General features: G+C 50.6%; 1 protein-coding gene across 1 annotated transcript; it reads right to left on the bottom strand.

The window, feature by feature from the left end:
- Positions 1–10602: 10602 nt before the first annotated feature.
- On the bottom strand, positions 10603–16132 carry LOC135309334 (olfactory receptor 14C36-like; the record flags this gene model as incomplete). The annotated part of the gene is made up of 2 exons (XM_064435485.1): positions 10603–16030; positions 16076–16132. Coding segments are annotated over 2 exons (774 nt in total), but the record flags the coding sequence as incomplete, so codon positions are not given.
- Positions 16133–22485: the final 6353 nt, after the last annotated feature.

The following is a 22485-nucleotide window of genomic DNA, read 5'->3' as shown; positions in this document are numbered from 1 at the left end:
ATGTGGAATACCTCTGGTATGTTTGATACCCCAAGTTTTGAAAAACTCCTGCAATTTATTAGAAATGTAGGCTGGTCCGTTGTCAGTTTTGACTTCTTGAGGAATACCTAGGGATGCAAATGCTTGTAAGAACTGCTTCATCACATCTCTACTTTTTTCTCCTTGATGTGCAGAAGCAAAAATTGCTCCTGAGAAGGTATCTATTGATACATGTATATGTTTGAACCTTGCAAATGACTGATATTGAGTGATGTCCGTTTGCCATATCTGCAGGCTATTTAAGCCTCGAGGGTTAACTCCTGTTGCTATTGCTGGTATAGCTAATTTCTGGCAATCTGGACATGATTGAACAATTGCTTTTGCCTGATTCTGAGAGATGTTAAACATTCTTACTAAAGCAGGGGCATTTTGGTGATAGAAAGCATGGCTCATTCTGGCTTGTTCAATAACATTAGGAAGTGTGTGCTGGATTGGCACGGCTAACAAATCAGCCATGGCATTGCCTTCTGCTAAAAACCCTGGAAGAGAAGAATGTGAGCGAATGTGCATTACAAAGTAAGGCTCTTGTCGAATGGAAAGAAGTAGGATTAACTTTTTAAGCAAACCGTATAACTGATCATCAGAAACTTCTTTCAGCAGAGATCCTTCTGCTCTTTCCACCACACCTGCAACGTAAATTGAATCTGTTACTAAATTAAAAGGAAATGTGAATTTTGAAAAGACCCGTAAAACTGCTGCTAACTCTGTAATCTGTGCAGAACCATCTACTTCCTCAATATCTGATTCCCAATTTTTTGTCTCTGAATTTTGCCCAGCAATTACAGGTCTTTTAGACTTCCCAGAACCGTCTGTAAAAAATGTGATTGCCTTGAAGGGTGCATGACTTCTTAAAGGCTTATGAATTAATTTTAAAGATGAACTTAATAGCTCATGTTTGGGACAATTGACTGAATTTTTTCCTGCAAAATTTTCCAAAGCAAATTGCATAACTTCTGAATTTTGAATTAACCATTCTCAATAGATGGATGTGACAGGCAGAAAGATTTCTGCAAAATCTTTTCCTGCAAGGGAAAGCATTCGAGATCTAGCCTTGGTAATCAATTGTGAAATAATTTCAGGGCAAGTTGTTATAGTTTTACCCAATTGACGTGATAGGAAAACCCACTCTAAGATTATCAGATGGTCCTTCTTCTCTAGATCTCCCTGGAATATCAAACCATGAAGCTGTGGACTCTCCTCTAAAACTGCAAACAAAAAAGACAGGTTAGGATTATACCGATGAGCCTGACGTGACTGGATGGCTCTCATCACTTTGTCTAAAGAATTTTGAGCTTCTTTGTAGAATTCTCGCGGTGAGTTTAAGGCTGTGTCTCCTCTCAATGAATCTGCCAGAGGAGCCAAGTCCTGATTTGAAAGGCCTAGTAGTGGACGAAGGCAATTCAGAGTCCCTACGAGCTGCTGCACTTCATTCAATGTCTTTGGATTTGTCCTTAGCTGGAGTGGCTGCGGAGTTACCATTTGTTCTGTGATCCTGTATCCTAAATATTTCCAGGGAGGAAGTGTCTGTATTTTTTCTTTTGCTACAATGAGTCCTGCTTTCTCCACTGCTGAGATGACCTCATCTGTTGATTTTCAATTGCACGTTTGAGTGCTATTAAAGCCTCTGCTAGGGCTTGTGTTTGCATTTCTACTGCTTTTTCCTGCTGCTTTAGGGTGTTTTCTTGAGCTGTTGTGATGGCACTGGCCAGCACCTCTGCCTGCATGGCTGCTGCATGCTCAGGGGTGCCCAGGCGGTTGCAAGCATCCACGAGCTGTGCCAGGGTGGGCTCAGGATCCTGTGGCAATGTACATAATACTTTTTTGCAGGTTGGGTTTGCATTAGAAATTGCAAGCCGTTTTAATAACTCTTGTCTGGCTCGGTCTATTGGAATCTGCTTTTCTAATGCCATTTTCAAATGGTCCAAAAACTTAATATAAGGCTCATCTATTCCCTGTTTTATTTCTGTGAAATCTAATTCTGGCTTGTTGCCATCAGTAACCTGTAACAAAGCTGTTTTTGCTGCTTCTTTGATATCCTGTAATACTTGTTTACTGAGAGTTCGGGCTTGTGTTTGAGGAACTGTATTAGCTCCTTCACCTGAGAGCTGATCTATAGTCAAATTTGCAGTGGCTGGAGTTCCTGCATAACCTCTTAAAAGGTTGTTTAACAAATGTTTCCATGCTAGTTCCCACAGAGAAAATTCTGTTGGGGACAGCAGGGATGTACAAAGCTGCTTTAAATCATGTGGGGTGAATACATTTGCTGTAAAGGTAGCCTGTAAAAGATTTCTGAAATATGCAGAATCTCTACCATACAAACGAGAGGCTTTGCAAATCTCTTTTAACTCAGCAAAATTGTTCTGCTGCCAGGTCCCTCTCGGGGCAGGATCTGCTGTGTACCTCACAGGAAAAACCTTCAATTTCGATGCAATTTCCCACTCTCCTTCCTGAACTGCATCCTTTCTTATTTTCTGCCAGGTATCTGTGACTCCTTGTGTGTTAAACTCTTCCTTAGATTGTTTGAAATTACATTGTGGAGCATAGGAATAATTTGGTTTTTGTTCCAGCAAGCCCTCGGAGCTGGGCGCCGCCATTTTGGACAGGGTCAGTTCCGGGGCATCACATCCGGCTCCCACGCTCGGCAGGGAGGGGCCGTGCGGTCCCAGGCTGTGGGCGGGGAGCAAGGGCGGGGACACCGACCGGGCTCTGCCCACAAAGGGACGCGTCCCTGCTCTGATGGGCAGGAGCTCAGGGAGGAGCCACCCAGGGACTTCTGGGAGCCCAAGGAGGATGGCGAGCCACGCCCACAAAGGGCGCAGCTGGGCTAGGGGCCATCATGGCGTCTGCCATGTGGTCTTTTGTTCTTGGACTGGATACAATCGGCTCAGCTTTTTTCAATTTTACTGCCAAAATTCACTGATTTTGTGTGCCGAAGGGAGCTTTTCAGAGGAAACCTAGAGGACTAAGGTATGGTAGGGATTCCGAGAGACGCGGTTTGCAGAGAAGCCTGGCCAGGGCTCGTCTGCTTCCCGCTCTCCCAAGATGGGGGTGGGGAAGGCTGGGTGGGCTGGGGGGCGGCTGGCCTGGCCACCTCCCGGCCACTCCTCTGGGGTTTCTGGTTCTCAACTGGGATAAGGGAAGACTTTTGGGTCCCCTCAGAGCTCCTCTTTCTCCTGTCCTCCCAGTCCTGCTCCTGCCTGCATTCTGCCCTGTCTCTGATCTTTGCCGGCTTGTGTGCATTTTTTGTTTGCTTTTCACTTTCCATTGTTACAAATTTTAACACCGTCCTGCATATTGGACGCAGCTTTAAGTTGGACTTCTTATTCTTTTCCATATTATATAATTTCAGTCCAACCAAATCCCAGAATTCTGGATTGAGTTTCTGAGACATATCTGACTTTGGGAACTCTGTTAAAACCCATTTTACAAGCTTTTTAAGCTGTTTCCTCTCAAACTGAATATCTTGAATTTCCAACTTGTAATTGAAATAAGAATAAAATTCCTGCTCAGCTAAAGACAACAAATTTCCCATGGTGGCACTCACCAAAGTTGTGAAAGTTGTCCTCCTTGGTATGAAACTACAACCGGTCCTGGTTGCAACAATATTTCAGCTTAGCTGAACGGCGGAATCCTCTGAGGCTGCGATGTGTGCTCCAGTCCCGTATCAGATTACAGCCTCTTTTTCACCAGTATGAGGCTTTGATTCGAGACTCCCTCTCAATCTCAAATCCCTTCTTCTGAGTTTTCTTTTTTAAAGCGACAAAAAACTCAGGTGCAGGCCTGCTTTCCCAAAAACGCAAATACCAAGGAAAAAATGTCCTATTTTGATTGAGGTAATCAAAAAATCCCTAGACCATATTCCTCAATATGAGAAATACCGTCTGGGCGCGACACGCTAGGTTCTTTTTCTTGGGCCAGGTCTTATGAACCCTCCAAAAGGAACCTAACATGCCCAAGGATAGCTTAGCTATTACCTTTGGAGGCAAATAATGAGCAGGATGGCTTCTGCTGCAGTGTTTGAAACAAAAAGGTTTAATAAAAGGCAAAATAACAAACAGAAAATTTTGAGCCAGGTACAGAGGTCTGTCCCTGGTATAAACACCTCACAAAAGCCTCTTAGTTCTTTTGTTCTCTTCTTTTCTATTTGATGGCCCAGGCGGGACTTTTTGACTTCTATCCAATTAGATGTCCCCGAGTTTTTGGTGAAGTCTCTCGGGTCCTATGAGGTGGCTTTTCACCTAATTGTTGAGAAAAGCTTCTGGTCTTCTTTCCTTTTTAGGTGAACAAAGGCTAGCTTTGCCACTCTGTCATTAGGGGGCACTCTCCTACACTCCTACAGCTGTCGCTGAGTATTAAATCTGGTTTTTGCTGATCTCTTGCTGGGGATTTTTTCAGTGCTCTCAAGCCCTCATTCGTTGCAGGTTGAAGGAGCCCTGGCCCAGGCTCTGGCCCTGGGGGACATGGGGACACTGCTGGGGGGTCCCTGTCCCCCTGTCCCACCCCCCAGGGCCCCGGTCCCCCTTCCCCGTGTCTGGCTCTGGGGTCGATCTCGTGGAACATCCTCTGGGGGAGGCTGCGGCGCCGGGGGCGGGGGGACCCGGGGGGACAGGGGACCCCACTGTGCACGAGCAGCATTGGACTGCTCTGGGGGAAACTGTGAGGGGGGGCTGGGGCAGAGTGACCTCCCCAGTGACCTCACACAGCCCCTGTGAGGTCACAAAGCCCCTGTGATGACACACAGCCCCTTTGTGATGTCACACAGCACCCTTGCAATGTTACAGAGCCAGCTCTGGGATGTCACCCTGAAATGTCATGCAGCTGCACCGTGATATCACAGAAGAATCTGTGATATCACAAAGTCACCATGTGATGTCACTGTCTGTTCTGTGATGTCACAGCCTGCTCTATGATGTTACACAGCCACCAAGTGATGTCACAACCCACTCGCTGATGTCACAGAGACAGCCTCTATGATGGCAGGATCTGCTCTATGGCCTCACACCCTACTCTGTGCGGTCACAGCCACCTCTGTGATGTCGCAACCCTCTCAGTGATGTCACAAACCCCCCTCTGTGATGTCATAATGACACTCCGTAATGTCACAGCACACACTTTGACCTCACAGTCTGCTCTATGGTGTCATACAACCATGCCATGATGTCACAGCCTGCTCAGTGATGTCACACAGTCCCCTCTATGATGTCATAGCTGCTCAATGACCTCACACAACAAACTCTGTGATGTCATAGCCCAACCTGTGACCTCACATAACTCACTCTGTGCTGTCACACAGCCCCTTGCTGACATCACAGCTGCTCTGTGCCTCTAGGACACAGCCACAGAGGTGCTGCTGTGACACAGCCCCCTCTGGGACATCCCCCAGCCCCTGCCAGTGCTGAGCCCCTGTCAGCTCTGGCTGTGCCCTGCTGGTGTCCCTGAGCTGCCCTGGCAGTGCCCCAGCCCTGCTGGGCTGCGCCCAGGAGCTGCTCCTGGCCAGAGCTGTCTCTCTGCAGCGCTGCCCTTGGCAGGAGCTGCCTCTGGGCCAGGAGCCCAGCCCAGCTCAGCAGCACAGACACAGCACAAGGACTTGAATGACCCTCTGGGGCAAAAAATGCACACAAGCACCCTTTTGGTGCTCTTTGCATCAGACTCAGTCCCTCAGAGTGTGCTCAAAGAACTTCTTAAGAACTCCAAATTAGATTCAAACTCCAAATTTTCTTTAACTTCTAATGGGTCCCAAGGAGGGACACAACTCACTGGAAAGTGTCCCCACGTTCCAGTTAGAGCAGAATACTGGAGGCAGGGATGACAGCTGGGGACAAGTGAGAGAAAGATGTCTCTGGTGCTGAGCAAACCTGGATGTGCTTCAGGAATGCAAAAGACCAAGGCCTGAGCCCCAGCCCCTGGCAAGGCACATCCTGTCCCTCCCTCCTTGCTCAGGGCTCTTCCCGGGATGGGCACTGGCATGTGGGGATGTGCAATGCCAAGGGCAGCACCATGGGGCAGCCCCTGCCAGGCTGCTGAGCAGGGACAAGGAGGCAATGAGGCCCCAGGCCTGCAAGGGTCACTTGTCCCCTGCTCCTGGCTCAGGCCCAGGGCCAGCAGCCGTGGCCAAAGTGCTGCCCAAGGTGGCTCTGTCAGGGCCTTGCAGCTGCTGCCCTTCCCTGTGCCCTGTGCAGCCCAGGCTGTCCTATGGTGTCCCTGCCCTGTGCCTCTGTCCCTGCAGGCTGTTGTCATCCCCTGGCTGCCCCACCTGGCTGGCCCCTTCCTTTGCTGACAGCTCTGCCTCCTGCCTGCCGCTGCCTGCCTACACAAAGCCTTGGCCTTGACATCAAAAAGTTTAATTCCATTTTTACCATTCCTGTGAACTTTTAGCACAGGAACAAAGCATGCAGGGGCTGCTTTTCCGGCAAGGGTGGTTAGAAGACAAGAAGAAGACATCTGGCTCAAGAATTCAGTGACAGAAAAAGCAAGGACTGAAACTGGGCACTTGGGGTGGATTTTATGGAAACGCGTAAATTTTAATATGCACATAGTGACTGTACATAAGTGATATACTTGTGGAATCACATGTCCCTGTAAGGTTAAGAATTATCCCCTGCTGGACCTCAGGCCTGAATAAATTATGCTCTCTTAAACACCAAATTAGTGTCAAGGAGTTGTATTCTGATATTTTGGACATTTGGTGACAGCAGAAGGTCCCAGAACCAAGGAGCCAGCTGTGACACTTGGAACCTATGGAACAAAGGGTCCATTGTGGTGCAGTGGAACCTCATGGAACCAAAATTCCATTGTATCAGTGCAAGGCCTCATGGAACCCAGGAGACCATTGTTGACAGAATAGAAGTTCATGGAGCCGTGGGGTCATTGTGAGTGTTTGGGGCTGCATGGAACCAATGGTCCATTGGCTCCCTGCAGAACCTTTTGGAACCAAGGTGGTCATGTTATGCTCTGGAACCTCATGGAACAAAGGATCCGTGGTGATAGTGTGGAACTCAGACCATTGTTGACAGTGCAAAAGCTCATGGAACCAAAAGTCCATTGTGACACAGCATGGCCTCCTGGAACCAAGGGTCCATTGTGGCTCTGTAGGGCTTCACAGAACAAAGGAGACCATTTTGACACAGTGGGGCCTCATGGAACCACCTGCAACTGTGACACAGCAGGGCCACATGGAGCCAAGGGGCCGCTGAGACACTGAGGAACGTCATGGAACCAAAGGTCCATTGTTACACTGTGGGCCCCTGTGGATCCAATGGGACCATGGTGACACAGTGGTTCTACACGGAACCAAGGAGTCATTCTGATTCTGTTTTGCCTCATAGAATCAAGGGGCCACCATGACACTTGAGGGCCTCTAAGTCAAACTAAGGCAGCCTTGTGACACTGTGGGCCCCATTGGAAGCAAGGGTCCATTGGGATATTGTGGGGCCTCATGGAAGCATGGAGACCATTATGACCCTTCAGAACCCATTGTAACCAAGAGGCCATTGCAGCATGGCAGGGCCTCATGGAATCAAGGGGCCCATAGTGACACTGTGGGGCTCCATGGGACAAAGGGGCCATTCTGACACCGTGGAAGCAAGGAGACCATTGCTATGCTATGGGCCATCATGGTACCAAGGAGGCCATTGTGATACTACAAGGCCTCATGGAAGCAAGGAGTCCATTGTGACACTATGAGGCCCTGTTGGGCCAAAAGGCAATTGTGGCACTGTGTGGTACCACTGAACCAAGGAGACCATTGTGACAGTACAAAGCCCCATGGAACTAAGGATTAATGGAACAATGTGGGACTCATGGAATCAAAGGTTCATTGTGACATTGCAGGGCCTCATGGAATACTGGAGACCATTGTGCCACTTCAAAGCCTCCCTGAACCAAGGGTCAATTGTGATAGTGTGGTAGCAAGGAGAGCACTGTGACATGGCAAGGCCTCATGGAAGCAAGAGGGGACAATTGTGAGTCTACCTGGCCCAATGGAAGTAAGGGGCTAGTGTGCCACAGTTGAGCCTCATGCAGCCAAGGGGCCACTGGGATCCTGAGGACCCCAAAAGAACCAAAGGGGCCATTGTGGCACTCTGCAGCCTCATGGAGCCAAGGGGGCCATTGTGTCATTGTGTAGCTCCATGGAACCAAGGAAACCATTTTGGCACTGCAAGGCCTCATGGAAGCAAGGGGCCACTGTGACACTATGGGGCCCCATGGAAACAAGGGGCCAGTGTGACACAGGGGGGCCTCGTGGTACCAAGGATCCAGTATGACACCCCCAGTGTGACACTGCTGGGCCTCATGGATCCAAGGGAACAGGGAACAGGTCTGCTTGGCTTGGCCTGACTGCTTCAAATTACCTCGGCTTGTTGGGGGTCTGTTGTCATGTGCTCCTGAAACAGTAGGGCTCAGTGCTTTCCTTTCTGTGGGAAGAACCATCTCTCCTGCCCAGGCACTGATGGGCAAAATTGGTACTTCTCCAAAATTCCTTATATGCCAGGGTTTCTCCCAGACAAAAGCTGCCAGGACACACAGGCCTAGCTCGCTTTGGCCTCTGGTGGTCGCCTCTAATGTGCCCTGGAAACTCTGGGGCTCTCTGCTTTCCTTCCTATGGGGAAGAACCATACACTTTTCCAGGTACCCACAGCAAAAATGGATACTCCCCCTGAAAAACTCCCTACATGCAAGGCCTCCCCTTGACATAGCTGCCAGGACAGAGAGCTCTGTCTGGCCTTGGCCTCGGGTGGTCACCCCTCATCTCAAGGAAGCCCTGAGGAAAGTATTTGAGCAGGTTTGACTAGTGGAACATCAATGAGTCTCTCACCCTCTGAAAAACTCAAATGCTCTTCTGATCATATGTGTCTTTTTTTCTCATTATATATTATGCATGAAATATTATTTTCAGCTAAAAAAATATTATCACTCTAGCAGTGTTATCTGACACAAGACACCTCATCTACATATGGATCTAGGTCACCTGTATAAGCAAACACAAGAATGAATCCAGCAGGAATAATTTGTCTTTGCTCCCATCCGTTGCATCTCCTCTGGAGCTGGAGGTGAAGCCCCAGCACTTGGCAGGGCTCAAAGGGTCACAAGCTCAGCTGCCACACAGAGAACTTGCAGACCCTGGGGTGCTCTCCTTGGCCCCTGCACGCTCAGCCAGGCTGAGATGGACACTGATGGTTTCTGTGGCAGGCTCTCTGAGCCCAGCCCAGCTCCCTGCAAGCTCTGCCAGCTGCCCTGAGCTCTGGGCAGCACCAAGGGCCTCTCTCCAGCCCAGCCCAGCCGGCTCTGGCCCCACAGCTCTGCTCAGGCCAGGCTGCTCTGGCCACTGGCCCCACGGCCTCAGCCCTTGCTAAGGGCACAGCAGCAGCTGCAGCTCACACAGGACTCAGCCCCAGCCATGGGGGAAGGTGCTGGGCCGAGGCCAAAGGAGGCTCCCTGGCTGCCCTGCTCCGCTCTGGCTCAGGTGCTGAGAGCTCTGCAGCCCCTGCTGCCATCCCATGTGCCCAGGGCAGCACAAGAGCCCCGGCCTTGGGGCCTCAAGAGCTGCTCCTGCTCCAGGCCCAAGGCCCATCCCTAAACTGGGCCAGCCACAAAGCTGTGCCCATTTCTGCTCATTGCTGCTGTGATGGGGATGGATCCTCAGCCACTTGGAGGTTGCTGATGAATTTTACTCCTCCAGAAGCCTCTTCTTTCTTGAGCATTTCAGTTCAGGAATTCAGTGACAAGGGCTTATAAACATTTGTTCAATACACCCAAACAAGACAAGCCCTGAGAATAATTCAAGTCTTCAATTCTTCTGTGGTTAATTAGACAGATTTCAGAAGTGTATTCAAAGTGAATCTACTATATTGAAACCAATGCAGAGCATATTGTTTTGTCCTGTTTAGTTTTCTTTTCCTGTTGATATCAGCATTCCCCAGCTTATACTGACCCCCTGAACATCCTAATACAGTTTGAACATATACAAAAATCAAGACCCTTCATGGCTGACCATCAATCACACTTTGTTCTTAACCCCACCCAGTCGTTTCCCTCATCCAACCCCTGGTGCTCAGAGCAACTGAGGAATGGAGTCACATCCACGGGTGTCCCCAGAGTTCAGGATTGGGGCCAGGTCAGTGAAATCTATTTATTGCTGATCTGGACGAGGCCATTGAGGGCACCCTCAATCAGTTCCCAGGTGAGCCCAAGTTGGGTGGGAGTGTGGCTGTGCTAGAGGGCAGGAAACTCTGCAGAGGGATCTGGACAGGCTGGAGCCATGGGCCCAGGACAATGGGATGAGGTTCAACAAGGCCAAGGGCCAAGTCCTGCCCTGGCTCACAACCATCCCAAATCCCTGGTTGTGCCCTGCCCCCGATCCCCACAGCCTGTGCTGTTTCCTTCATCCCTGCATTGCCAGGGAATTTCTGGGACAAGGGAGCTCTGCTCTGGCTATTGAGGGAGGTGCAAGTGCCACCACTGGAGTGGGAACCACAACTCATCAGGTTTGTGTCCTTTGGGGGTCAGGAACTGGTGAGACTCAGAGGCACAGAAAGGTTTCTCTTCATGGCCAACATACCATAGTTGAACAGGATAAAATTTAATAACAATCATGCTTCTCCCTGAGCGATATGCAAGGTCCCAGCATTGTCTGATGAGTCCTCCATCCACAAGTGATTTCCATACTAAAATTAATTTTAGATAAAAGTGGTTCTGAGACAGATATAAACACAATTAAATTCTTGTATCAGGATGCTCATCCTGGAGTGGGATCAAAACAGCTCAAACAATTCCTGATTTGCAAAGCTGTCAGTGGTAGATAGAGAAGGGGCTCGGGCAGCTTTTTCTGTTGAGAAAATGCGGAAACCAGCCTGACTAATTTAATCTCTTCCTGTCCTGGCTGATCTCCCCTCTTTCCCCTTCCACCCATTGGCTTTTGTCTCCCACCAGGCCCCCTGGTGAAGAGCCTGGCTCTGTGTTCTCCATCACCTCCTGGCTGGCACTGCCAGGCTAGGATGAGGAGCCCTTCAGCCTTCCCTGCTCCGGGCTGGACAAGCCCAGCTCCCTCAGCCTCTGCTCACAGCCCAAGGGCTCCAGCCCCACCTTGGAGGCCCTTCCCTAACCCTGTTCCATCTGCCAGACATCTTTCCTGCCCTGGAGTACCCAAACCAGGACACAGTGACCTGGATCATCCACGGCCTTGATGTCCTGGTCACACAGCCCTGGCCCCTCGTCCCCATGTCAAGCTCTGGGCTGGATCCTGTGGAACATCCTTTGCTGGAGGCTGTGGCTCCAGGTGGACCAGGTGGATACCAGGGGACAGGGACCCTGCTGGGCATGAACATCGTTGGACTTGTTGGGAGAAACTGTGAGGGGGAGCTGGGGCTGAGTGAGCAACCCAGTGACCTCACACAGCCCTCCTGGGATGTCACAGAGCCCCTCTGGGATGTCACAACCTGCTCTGTGAGGTCACAGCCCATTCTATAATGTCACACAGCGGGTCGCTGATGTCACAGCCAACTCTGTGATGTCATAGTCTTCTCTGTGATGTCAGGCCTCTGCCTTGTGATGTCACAGAGATGGCCTGTGATGTCATAGCTTCTCAATGACCTGACATAACCCACTCTGTGATGTCATAGCCCACTCTATGTCCTCATGTTACCAGATGATCAATTGTCTACACCAGGTGAGCTGACACCTGGAGCTTGTTCTCCTAAAACCCAGGCCTATGGAAAGCACACAATGCCCATTGTGTCAGAAGGGGAACTGGAAGTTCACCAGCCTCAGTGTCCTGCCAGCTCAGCCAGGCCCACTGGAACACTGGGGTCCACGACCACCAGGGACCACCAGAGAGACCCACAGGACAGAACTCATGGGTAAAGAGGAGGGGAAATATGTCAATGATTTTGGGGAAATGATTATCATATGTGTGTTTAGTCCAGGGCAATCAATGAATATGTGTGCAAAATACAGAAAATAAACAGAAACTTTCCTGTACTCAGCATGCAGGGCTTTGGGAGGAGCTCTCCCCCGTGCATCCGGCTGAATAAATAATGCTGCTTCTTCATGCTACATTGGAGTTAATGAATTTTCTATTTTACCAAATATACCAAATTTTTGGTAACATTCTCAAGGAAAGCTCTGTCTCCTGCTGTTCAAAAACAGAGAAGGGCTGGTGGCAGATGTGGGGGTCAGGGGCTGCCTGGAGAACAGTGACCATGAAATAATCAAGTTTTCAATGTTCTGTGAAAGAAGGAGGGGCAGCAACAAAACTTCTACACTGGAATTAGCTAAGGCAGACTTTGGCCTATTTAGAATGTAGATTTGCAGAGTACCAAATCAGGTCCTGATTTTTTTAAGGGAAACTGCCCTTAAAAACAAAGGGCCCAAGGAAGGACAGACACATTTCAAGAAAGTAATCTTAAGGGAGGAGGAGCAGCCTGTCCCAGTGTGGCAAGAGATGAGCTAGAGAGGAAAATGACTGTCCTGGCTGCACATGGAGCTTTTGTGGGAAGTCAGTGGAAAAAAGAAGGTGCATCAGCTTTGGACAGAAGGTCAGGCATCTTAGAAAATATTTAAGGATGTTGTTAGGTCATGCAGAATGAAAAGTCGAGAGGTGAAAGCTCAATTAGAGCTTAACCTGGTCATTTCTGTAAATAATAATAGAAAATGTTTCTATAAATAAACTAAATAGCAACATGTGGTATAAGGAGAACCTCGATTCCTTATTGGATACAGTGGGGAATATAGCAACAAAAGATAAAAAAAAGGCTGAGCTGCTTAACACCTTGTTTGTCTCAATTTTCAATATTAGGACAGGTTGCCCTCAGGGCAAGTGTTCCCCTGAGCTGCTGGATGGGCATAGGGAGCAGAACAGCCCCCTGAAATCCAGGAGGAAGCCGCTGCTGACCTGCTGAGCCACTCAGATGCTCACAGGAGTATGGGAGCAGATGGGATCCATCCTAGGGGGATGAGGGGGCTGGTGGATGAGCTCCCCAAGCTGCTCTCCATCATTTACCATCAGTCCTGGCTCAGCAGGGAGGTCCCAGAGGAGTGGAGGTGCCAATGTCAGCCCATCCCCAAGAGGGGCTGGAAGGAGGATCTGGGGAACTCCAGGTCTGTCAGCCTGACCTGGGTGCCTGGCAAGGTTATGGAACAGATCACCTTGAGAGCCATCACAGGGCACCCACAGGATGGCTGAGGGATCAGAGCCAGTCAGTGTGGAATTAGGGGTGGCAAGTCCTGCCTTACCAACCTGGTCTCTCCTTTTATGACCAGGTGACCAGCCTGTGGATGCAGGAAAGGCTGTGGATGTTGTGTGCCTGGAATTCAGCAAGGCCTTTGACACTGTCTCTGACAGCATTCCCTGGAAAAGCTGCAGCCCACGGCTTGGGCAGGTTCCCTCCTCCCTGAGAGATTTAAGAGCTGGCTGGAGGCTGGGCCCAGAGAGTGGTGGGGATGGTGCTGCACCCAGCTGGTGTCCAGGCACTGGTGCTGTCCCCCAGGGATCTGTGTTGGACCCAGTCCTGTTTAATATCTTCACTGATGATCTGGGTGAGGGGATCGAGTCCACCATTCACAAATTTGCAGATGACACCAAGCTGTGTGAAAGTGTGGATCTGCTGGAGGGCTGGACAAGAAGACACAGCCTTAAGCTGCACCAGGGGAGGTTTAGGCTGGACAGTAGGAAGAAGTTCTTCACAGAAAGAGTGATTGGGCATTGGAATGGGCAGGCCAGGGGGAGGTGGCAGAGTCACTGTCCCTCTCCAGTAGCACTTAGTGGCATAGTCTGGGTGACAAGGCAGTATTAGGGCATTGGTTGGACTTGATGATCCCAAAGGTCTTTTCCAGCCTCTTTGATTCTGTCATTTTCTGATGATTGGGACACTCTGGGGAAGCAAGGGGCAATTGTGACACTACATGACCTTGTGGAACTAAGAGGACCATGGTGACACTGTGCAGCCTGATAGAACCAGGGGCCCATTGTGGTGCTGTGGGGCCAAATGGAACCAGGGAGTGCACTGTGACACTCTGGGTCCTCATGGAACCACAGAGGCCATTGTGACACTGCAGCACCTTGTGGAACCAAGGTGTTTCACCATTTTGACAGTGAGAAACCAAGGAGACCATTGGGAGACTCCAGGGCCCAGTGGAACCAAGGGGTCGTTCTGACACTGCGGGGCCTCATGGAACCAAGGGGACATTGTGACACTGTGTAACCAAGGAGCCACTGTGACACAATTGGGCCTCAAGGGATCTGGAAGACAGCTGTGACACTGTGTGGCCTTGTGGAAACAAGGAGTCCATTGTGACACTGAGGGGACTTGTGGAACCACAGACACCATGGTGACAGTGTGGGACCTCGTGCAACCATGGGGCCATTGTGACACCCTGGGGCCCCATGGAACCAAGGGGCCACTGTGAAACTGCAGCACAAATTAGAACATTGTGACGCTGTGAAGTCCCATGGAAACAAGGAGTCCTTTGTCATATTTTGGGGCCCCATGGAACCAAGGAGAGCATTGTTGCTCTGCATGGTCTCATTGAAACAAGGCGACCACTGTGACAGTGCAGGGTCTGGTGTAACCTAAGGGCCATGGTGACACTGAGAGGCCACATGGAGCCAAGGACATCTTTGCAGATGACACCATGCTGGGTGTGAGTGTTGATGTGCTGGAGGGTAGGAGGGCTCTGCACAGGGCCCTGGACAGGCTGGATCCAGGGGCCAAATCCAGCAAGGTGAGGTTGAACAAGTCCAAGCACTGGGTCCTGCACTTGGGCCACAACAACCCCTGCAGCGCTACAGACTGGGGACAGAGTGGCTGGACAGCAGCCAGGCAGAAAGGGACCTGGGGGCACAGATGGACAGCAGGCTGGACATGAGGCAGCAGTGTGCCCAGGTGGCCAAGAAGGCCAATGGTTCCTGTCATGGATCAAGAATGGTGTGGCCAGCAGGAGCAGGGCAGTTGTGCCAGCACTGATCTGCCCCCAGCTCTGCACACAGACATTGCTGCTGCAGCTCCAGAGAAGGCAACAAAAGGGCATCTCTGCAGAAAACTTTGCTGCGAGATCCCTTAGTTCCTTTAAAGCTCCCAAGAGCACAGCCCCTCATTGACACAGTCTGTGGCCACAGGCAAGTTGAAGAGAAACAAAATGAGATATGGCACAAACAATGACATTTCTTTGTGGACAATGTGAAAAAATTAAAACAGGAAAAGAACATACAAAATGAAACAAACAACAAGTATCAAAGGTGATTTTTATTACAAGTGATTTGCAGAAATTGGCCAGCAGTTTAATGTTCCTGAAAGCATCCAGTCATCAGTGTCCACATTTCAGCCTTGAGCTCCTTGTTCCTCAGGCTGTAGATGAGGGGGTTCAGGGCTGGAAGCACCACCAAGTACAGAAATGACACCATCAGTTCCTGAGATGTGGAGGAGATGGAGGGAAGCTTCAGATGAGCAAAAATGACAGTGCTGAAAAACAGGGAGACCATAGCCAAGTGAGGAAGGCAGATGGAAAAGGCTTTGTGCCGTCCTTGCTCAGAGGGGATCCTCAGCACAGTCCTGAAGATCTGCACATAGGAGAAAACAATGAACACAAAACATCCGAGTCCTAAACAGGCACTAGCAGCAAGAAGACCAAGTTTCTTGAGTTTGGAGTGTGAGCAAGAGAGCTTGAGGATTGCTGGGATTTCACAGAAGAACTGGCCCTGGGCATTGCCATGGCACAGGGGCGGGGAAAATGTATTGGCTCTGTGCAGCAGTGAACAGAGAAAAGCACTGGCCCAGGCAGCTGCTGCCATGTGGGCACAAGCTCTGCTGCCCAGGAGGGTCCCATAGTGCAGGGGTTTGCAGATGGACACGTAGCGGTCGTAGCACATGATGGTCAGGAGTGAAAGCTCTGCTGAGATGAAGAAATACAAAAAGAAGAGCTGAACAGCACATCCTGTGTAGGAGATGGTCGTGGTGTCCCAGAGGGAATTGTGCATGGCTTTGGGGACAGTGGTGCAGATGGAGCCCAGGTCGCTGAGGGCCAGGTTGAGCAGGAAGAAGAACATGGGCGTGTGCAGGTGGTGGCCGCAGGCTACGGCGCTGATGATGAGGCCGTTGCCCAGGAGGGCAGCCAGGGAGATGCCCAGCAAGAGGCAGAAGTGCAGGAGCTGCAGCTGCCACGTGTCTGCCAATGCCAGCAGGAGGAAGTGGCTGATGGAGCTGCTGTTGGACATTTGCTGGGGCTGCACAGGGGGACCTGTTCATGGAGAAATGACAGTGACAAGTCAGGAGAGGCTGCTTTGAGCCAAACCTGGACCATTCCCTGCAGAGTGTCCTGCTGGGACTCACCCAGCCTTGTTCCTGCTTTGGGAAAACCTTCACCCAGGTCCCTGCCTGAGCTCCAGTTGTGCTGGCTGAGTGTGCTAGGAGCAGCCAGGCCTATGCAGGGGGGCCATTGAGGAGCCATCCCTGCCCTGCTGCCCTGAGTTTTTGGCCATGTGGAAGAGGGACAAGGCTGGATATTCAGGATTTGTCAGGGAAATCACTCCTAATGGAGAATGAATTGGTACCATCTGCACTCACACTTCTAAAGAATGTCAGGAGTTGGTTTTAGGAGTTGTTTTAAAACATAATTGCTGAGGTCAGAAAACCGCAGCATTCCTGCTGCACTCAGAGTTTGCTACTGAGAGATGAGAGAAGCAAAGGATTCCCTGTGGCTGAGGGAAGGTGAGGGGCTGGATGGGCTTGTTCCCAACTGCCCTGGCTTTGCACCTTTGGCTGCAATCAGAGCACAGTCACATTCTCGGGTTAGCCTGGGATAAACCAGACCCTACCCAGAGCAGAGGGATCCCTGAATGTCTCACCCTCTCTCAAGGTCTCTGGGCAAGGTCTCAGCACCCCCTTGTGCCAAGGACACTCACAGCTCCCTTGGCAAACCCAGCAGCATTTCCTCAGGTGTGGCAGTTCTGCCCTTCCCCGTGGGACATTCAGGGAACTGCCAGGGGCTCTGGCACAGATTTGCACCCAGGAGGCCAGCCCATCTCAGCAGCACAGACACAGAACAAGGACTTGAATGACCCTCTGGGGCTTTGTGCTCAGGCCCTGAACATCAGTTCCTGAGAGGCAGCTGAAGAAACCTCTCCAGAACTCCAAGTCAGAATCCAACTCCAAAGTTTCTTGGACTTTTAATGCGTCCCACTGAGGGACTCGACTGAGAAAATGTCCCCAGGCCCCAGGCAGAGCAGAGAACTGGAGGCAGTGATGACAGGTGGGGAAAAAGAGAAGCCAAGTCTTGGTGGCCTGGGGCACAGCAGGGTCTGTGCCACCAAGGGCTGTGAGGAGACACCTTGTCCTGAGGCACTGGGGCCATCTGGCACAGCCCCAGCCAGGCTGGGCACTGTCAGCCCCTTGTCCTGCCCTCAGCGAGATTCAGTGTTGGCTAATTACCAGTGCACTCACTAGAATATTCTTACTTATTTCATGCTGTGTGATAGGATTAGGAGAAAGGCAAAGTAGGCACAAAACTTTAAAAGGGTATGAAGTTTATTAATAGTAAATAAAAAATAGAGTAATAAGAATCAGAACAAAACTTTCAGAACACTTCTTCCTACAACCTTTTCCTTCTTATTGACAATGTAGAGAGAAAACCTAAAATTTTCAGTCAGTTTACCATCTCTATAACAGTTTTTCTTCAGTTCACTTAAGGAGAGGAGTCTCTCTTTCATGCTATGGAGATCTCTTCATAACAAAAGAGTACTCTCGTGCCTTCAATTACAATGAGTAAAAGCTGCCCAGAAAAATCTGTAATCGTGAAGTGCCTCCCATTTTTTCACAACTTTTCCCACAGCTGTGTTTATGGGCCATGTCAGCTTATGGGGTATTAGTTTAAAGATGAGCTGTTTAGGAGCAGAGGTTCTCTTCATCCATTTCTGAAATCATCTTCATCTCTGAGAACAGAGATCTTCTTCTTCTCTCCCCGAGGGCACAGGGTCTCATCACTCTACTCTCTTTCTCTGTACAAAATTCTCATGGGATCACAGCTACTTCAACGTTTGCTTCCTTCATCATGGAGGCCTTTGCTGAACAAGTCATCTCCCCATAGTTTTTAAAGCATTATATGGAAAAAGAGAGACTGATGTATCAATTACATCCTTCTCCATAGCTTTACAAGAGGATTTCAGCCCCAAGTTCAAGGCATCTCCTCATCCCTCCCATCTGGGACTCAACTTCTCCTCATTGACCTCAGTGTCTTCATGTTCCTGCTCTGTGTGCCTGCACTTTGTCCTTTCCTCTCATTCGACGGAGGATGGAGGCACTGAAAGAGTTAATATCTCTGCCGGGGCCTGCAGATGGTTCCGTGACCCCGGCCGGGTGGGGTCTTGTGGGTGAACCCCAAGGGTGGCAGAATATTGGTGGAGCCGGCCCGGCCCAGGGCTGCTCCTGAGGCCCGGCGGATCCTGGCTCGGCCCGGGCTGGCGGCGGGGCAGGGCTCGGTAGCACCCAGGTGTTGGCAACCGCAGCCATGGCCCGGCCCGGCCTCGGCCCCGCGGCCTCCCCTGCCCTGCCCGGCAGCCGATGGGGCCTGGGGGGCTCCCTGGGAAGGGGCCCGGCCCCACGGCAGGAGCCGCCCGGCCTGGCTGAGACGGGGGCTGGGCCAGCCTTGTTACCTCTTTGCTGGCCAGAAGGGAAAGAGACCCTCTCAGGCTTTCTCATCTTTAACATGTGTCTTCACAGAGGCATGTACACTTTCCTTAGTGGTTAAACAGACTGTCAATTCTCAGAGCTAATTACTGTTTGTTTGGGTTTTTTTTTCCAGAGACAGAGGAAACTGCTAGCAGCTTCTTTTAGAACATCACTTCCATGATGCAAAAGCACCACAACATCACAGAACACAGAGCTCCTTTGTTCATATGTAGTGGTCATGTGCCCGAGGCCTCAAAACCCCTCCTTGGGAGATCTCTGGGCCCTCTCCAAGGTTTTTTCAAATGAAAACATGCAGCTCATAGTCTAAGAAAATCACCAGAGGACAGGGCCAGCCTGACCTGTCTGTCCTGGCTACTTTTGTCTGGGAGAAATCCTTGTACATAAGGAATTTGGGAGGCCAAATTCTAATTTTGGCCACAGCTCCTAGACATGAAGGCCGGTTCTTTTTCATAGGAATGAAGGAACAGAGCCCCTCTGTTTCCTGGGCATATGAGAGGTGACCATCAGAGGCCAAGGCCAGCCAGAGATGGCAGGTTTTTTCTGGGAGATATCCTTGCCTATAGGAAAATTTTTAGGGAGAGTACTAATTTTGGCAATGGGCATCTGAAAGGAGGGATGGTTCTTTTCCATAGCAAGGAAAGCACGGAAACCCAGTGTTGCAGGGGCAGATGTGAAGCCCTTGACATGCCAAGGTCAGCCACACCTGTCAGGTGGCCCCTGGGAGGCCAAGCCAGCCAGACCTATTCCATGTTCTCTCGGTTCCATGGGGCCTGACAGTGTCCACATGGTCTCTTGCTTACATGAGGCCCTGAGGTGCCTTAATGTCACCCCCTTGGTAACACAGAGCCCTGAAGGGTCGTGATGCTCTGCATGGTTCTGTCAGGCACCACAGAGCCATAATGGTCTCTGGGTTCCATGAAGCCCCACTATGTCACCATGGCCCCTTGGTTTCATGAGGTCCCCACAGTGTCCCAGTGATCTCCATGGGAAGGAAAGAACCCAGCCCCAGTGTAGCAGGGGCAGTCACTGGAGGCCATGGCCAGCCAGACTTGATGGTACTGGCAGATTTTGCCTGTGAGCAACCCTTGGATATACAGCTTTTTCCAGGTGGAATCCTAATTTCAGACATGGGCACCTGGATGACAATGACGGTTCTTTTCCACAGGATGGAAAGCATGGAACATTGGTGTATCAGGGGCAGATGGAAGGTGGCCATCAGAGGTCTAGGCCAGCAAGACCTCTCTGTCCTAGAAGCTTTTGCCTAAAAGCAACTCTTGGATATAGGGAATTTGGGAGGTGGAATCCCAGTTTCGGCCATTTCTGTGTAAACAAGAAGGACAGTTCTTTTCCATAGGAAGGAAAGCATAGAGCCCAATGTTCCAAAGGCAGAAAAGGAGAGCGGTGGCTCTTGGGAGGCCAAGCCAGCCAGACCTGTTTGTCCTCGCAGCTTTTGTCAGGAGGAATCCTTGGATATATGGAATTTGGGAAGAGGAATCTCTATTTTGACCACACACACCATGAGAAGAAATATAATTCTTTTCCATATGAAGGAAAGCCCAGAGCCCCAGTGTTTGGAAAGCAGGTGAGAGGCAGCCCCCAAGAGGCCAAGGGCAGCCAGACCTGTCTGTCCTGGCAGCTTTCACTGGGGAGAAATCCTTGGATGTATGGAGTTTTGGAGGTGCAATCCCAGTTTTGGCCATGGGCACCTGCTCAAGATGGATGGTTTTTTTTCCTATAGGAAAGAGGATGTGAAGTCCAAGTGTTTTGGAAGAAGATGAGAGGTGGCCACCCTCAGGCCAAGCCAAGCCACACCCATGTCTCCTGGCAACTTTCATCTAGGGGCTATCCTTGGCCATAGGGAATTTTGGAGGTGGAATCTCCATTTTGGCTGTGGGCGCCTGGACAGGAAGAAGAGTTCTTTTCATTAGGAAGGAAAGCACAGAGCCCCAGTGTTTCAGAGGCACATGAATGCCAGCCCTCTGGAAGCCAAGGCCAGCCAGACTTGTCAGTCCTGGCAGCTTTTGTCTGGGAGTTATCCTTGGATATAGGGAATTCTGGAGGTAGATTCCTAATTTTGGCTGTGAGTGCCTGGTCAAGATGGATGTTTTTTTCTGCTAAGAAAGAAAAGCACATGGTCCCAGTGTTTCAAAGGCAGATGAGAGATGGCCCCTGGGGGGGCCAAGGCTGACAGATCTGTCTCTCCTGGCAGATTTCTTCTGGAAACAATGTTTGCATATCAGGAAATTTGGAGGTGGAATCCCAATTTTGGCAATGGGCCCTGGAGGAGAAGGACATTTCTCTCCCCTAGGAAGGAAAGCCCAGAGCCCCAGTGCTTCAGGGGCAGATGAGAAGCAGCCCTCAACATGCCAAGGTCACCTGGACCCATCAGGTGGTCCCCAGGAGGCCCAGCCAGCCAGACCTGTTCCCTGTTCCCTTGGTTTCGCGGGACCCCACAGTGTCCCAATGGTCTCCTTGGTTCCATGAGGCCCTGGAGTGTCACAATGTTCCCCCTGCTTCTGCAGTGTCACAATGGCCCCGCGCTTCCATGAGGCCTTGCAATGTCACAATGTCTTTGTGGTTCCACAAAGCCCTGATGTGTCACCATGGCCCCTGGCTCCCTGTGCCCTCGCTGTGTCACAATGGCTCTTCTGTGACATTGCGGGCTCTACAAGGTCACCATGGCCCCTTGGTTCCATGAAGTTCTGTAGTGTCCCTGCGGTCTCTGTCAGAGGCTGGATGAGATCAATGTCCCAAGACACCTTGGGATGCTCGGAATGCCCGTGTAGGGCCAGGCCCGGGTCAGGCCTTGGTTTGTGGGGGGACAGAGCCCTGCCCCCTGCCCTGGCAGAGCTGTCAATCACACAGCAGGGGCCGTGCTATTCCAGCTCTAATTGGTCCAGCTGTCAATCAATCACACACTAAAAGCTGGTGCCATCCCTGACTCTGATTGGGCAAGCCACTGGCAGTCCCACCCCAGGGGCGGACCCATGAAGGCCCAGGGGGTTAAAAGCCGGAGTGCAAGGCCAGCCCATGCTCTGGATCCTGGGTTTCCTCTGTCAATGGTGCTGGAACCTGATCAGTTGGTACCTATGTGTCTGTCTTCTTATAGATTTTCTGTCGTTCTGTTGTTCTCTATTTCTTCTCCATCTAATCCTACTTACCTGGAATGTTTTTGAGTATCTTAACACCTTAAGTGTTAAGAGTTTTTAGGTAAATGGGCTAAGTGAAGTTAATGCTATGGTAAGAGTTTTATGTTGAAGTGGATGTTGTATTAAACTCTTTGCCAAAGTTCCTTGTTTGTCTATATTTTGCCAGTAAAATTTGTGCCATTTTGACCTCTTAGCTCAGTTTGTTAGAGCATGGTGCTGGTATCACCAAGGCTGTGGGTTCAATCCCTGTGTGGGCCATTCACTCAAGAGCTGGATTTGATGATCCTTGTGGGTCCCTTCCTACCAAGAATATTCTTTGCATCTGGCCATGTTGAGAATATCTGATGTTTCTCCTGTGCACCAAACCCAAAGAAAGGAGCCTTTGGTTCCCCCCAGCATTTCAGTGTTCTGGCCCTGCAGGCTCACAATGGCCTCTTGTTTCCATGAGGCCCCTCAGTGTCACACTGGCTCCTTGATTCCATGGGCCCCAACAGTGCCACAATGATTACCTTGGTTCCACAACTTCCCACAGTGTCCTACTGGCCCCTTGGTTCCATGAGGATCTGGAAGGTCACACAGGTTTATGGCATTTGTCCTTGCTGCCCCTCACATCCCCCTGC

The sequence above is a fragment of the Passer domesticus genome, chromosome 10 (assembly GCF_036417665.1).
Source record: "Passer domesticus isolate bPasDom1 chromosome 10, bPasDom1.hap1, whole genome shotgun sequence".
Lineage (NCBI taxonomy): Eukaryota > Metazoa > Chordata > Aves > Passeriformes > Passeridae > Passer > Passer domesticus.
This window is presented reverse-complemented; position numbering and strand designations above follow the sequence as displayed.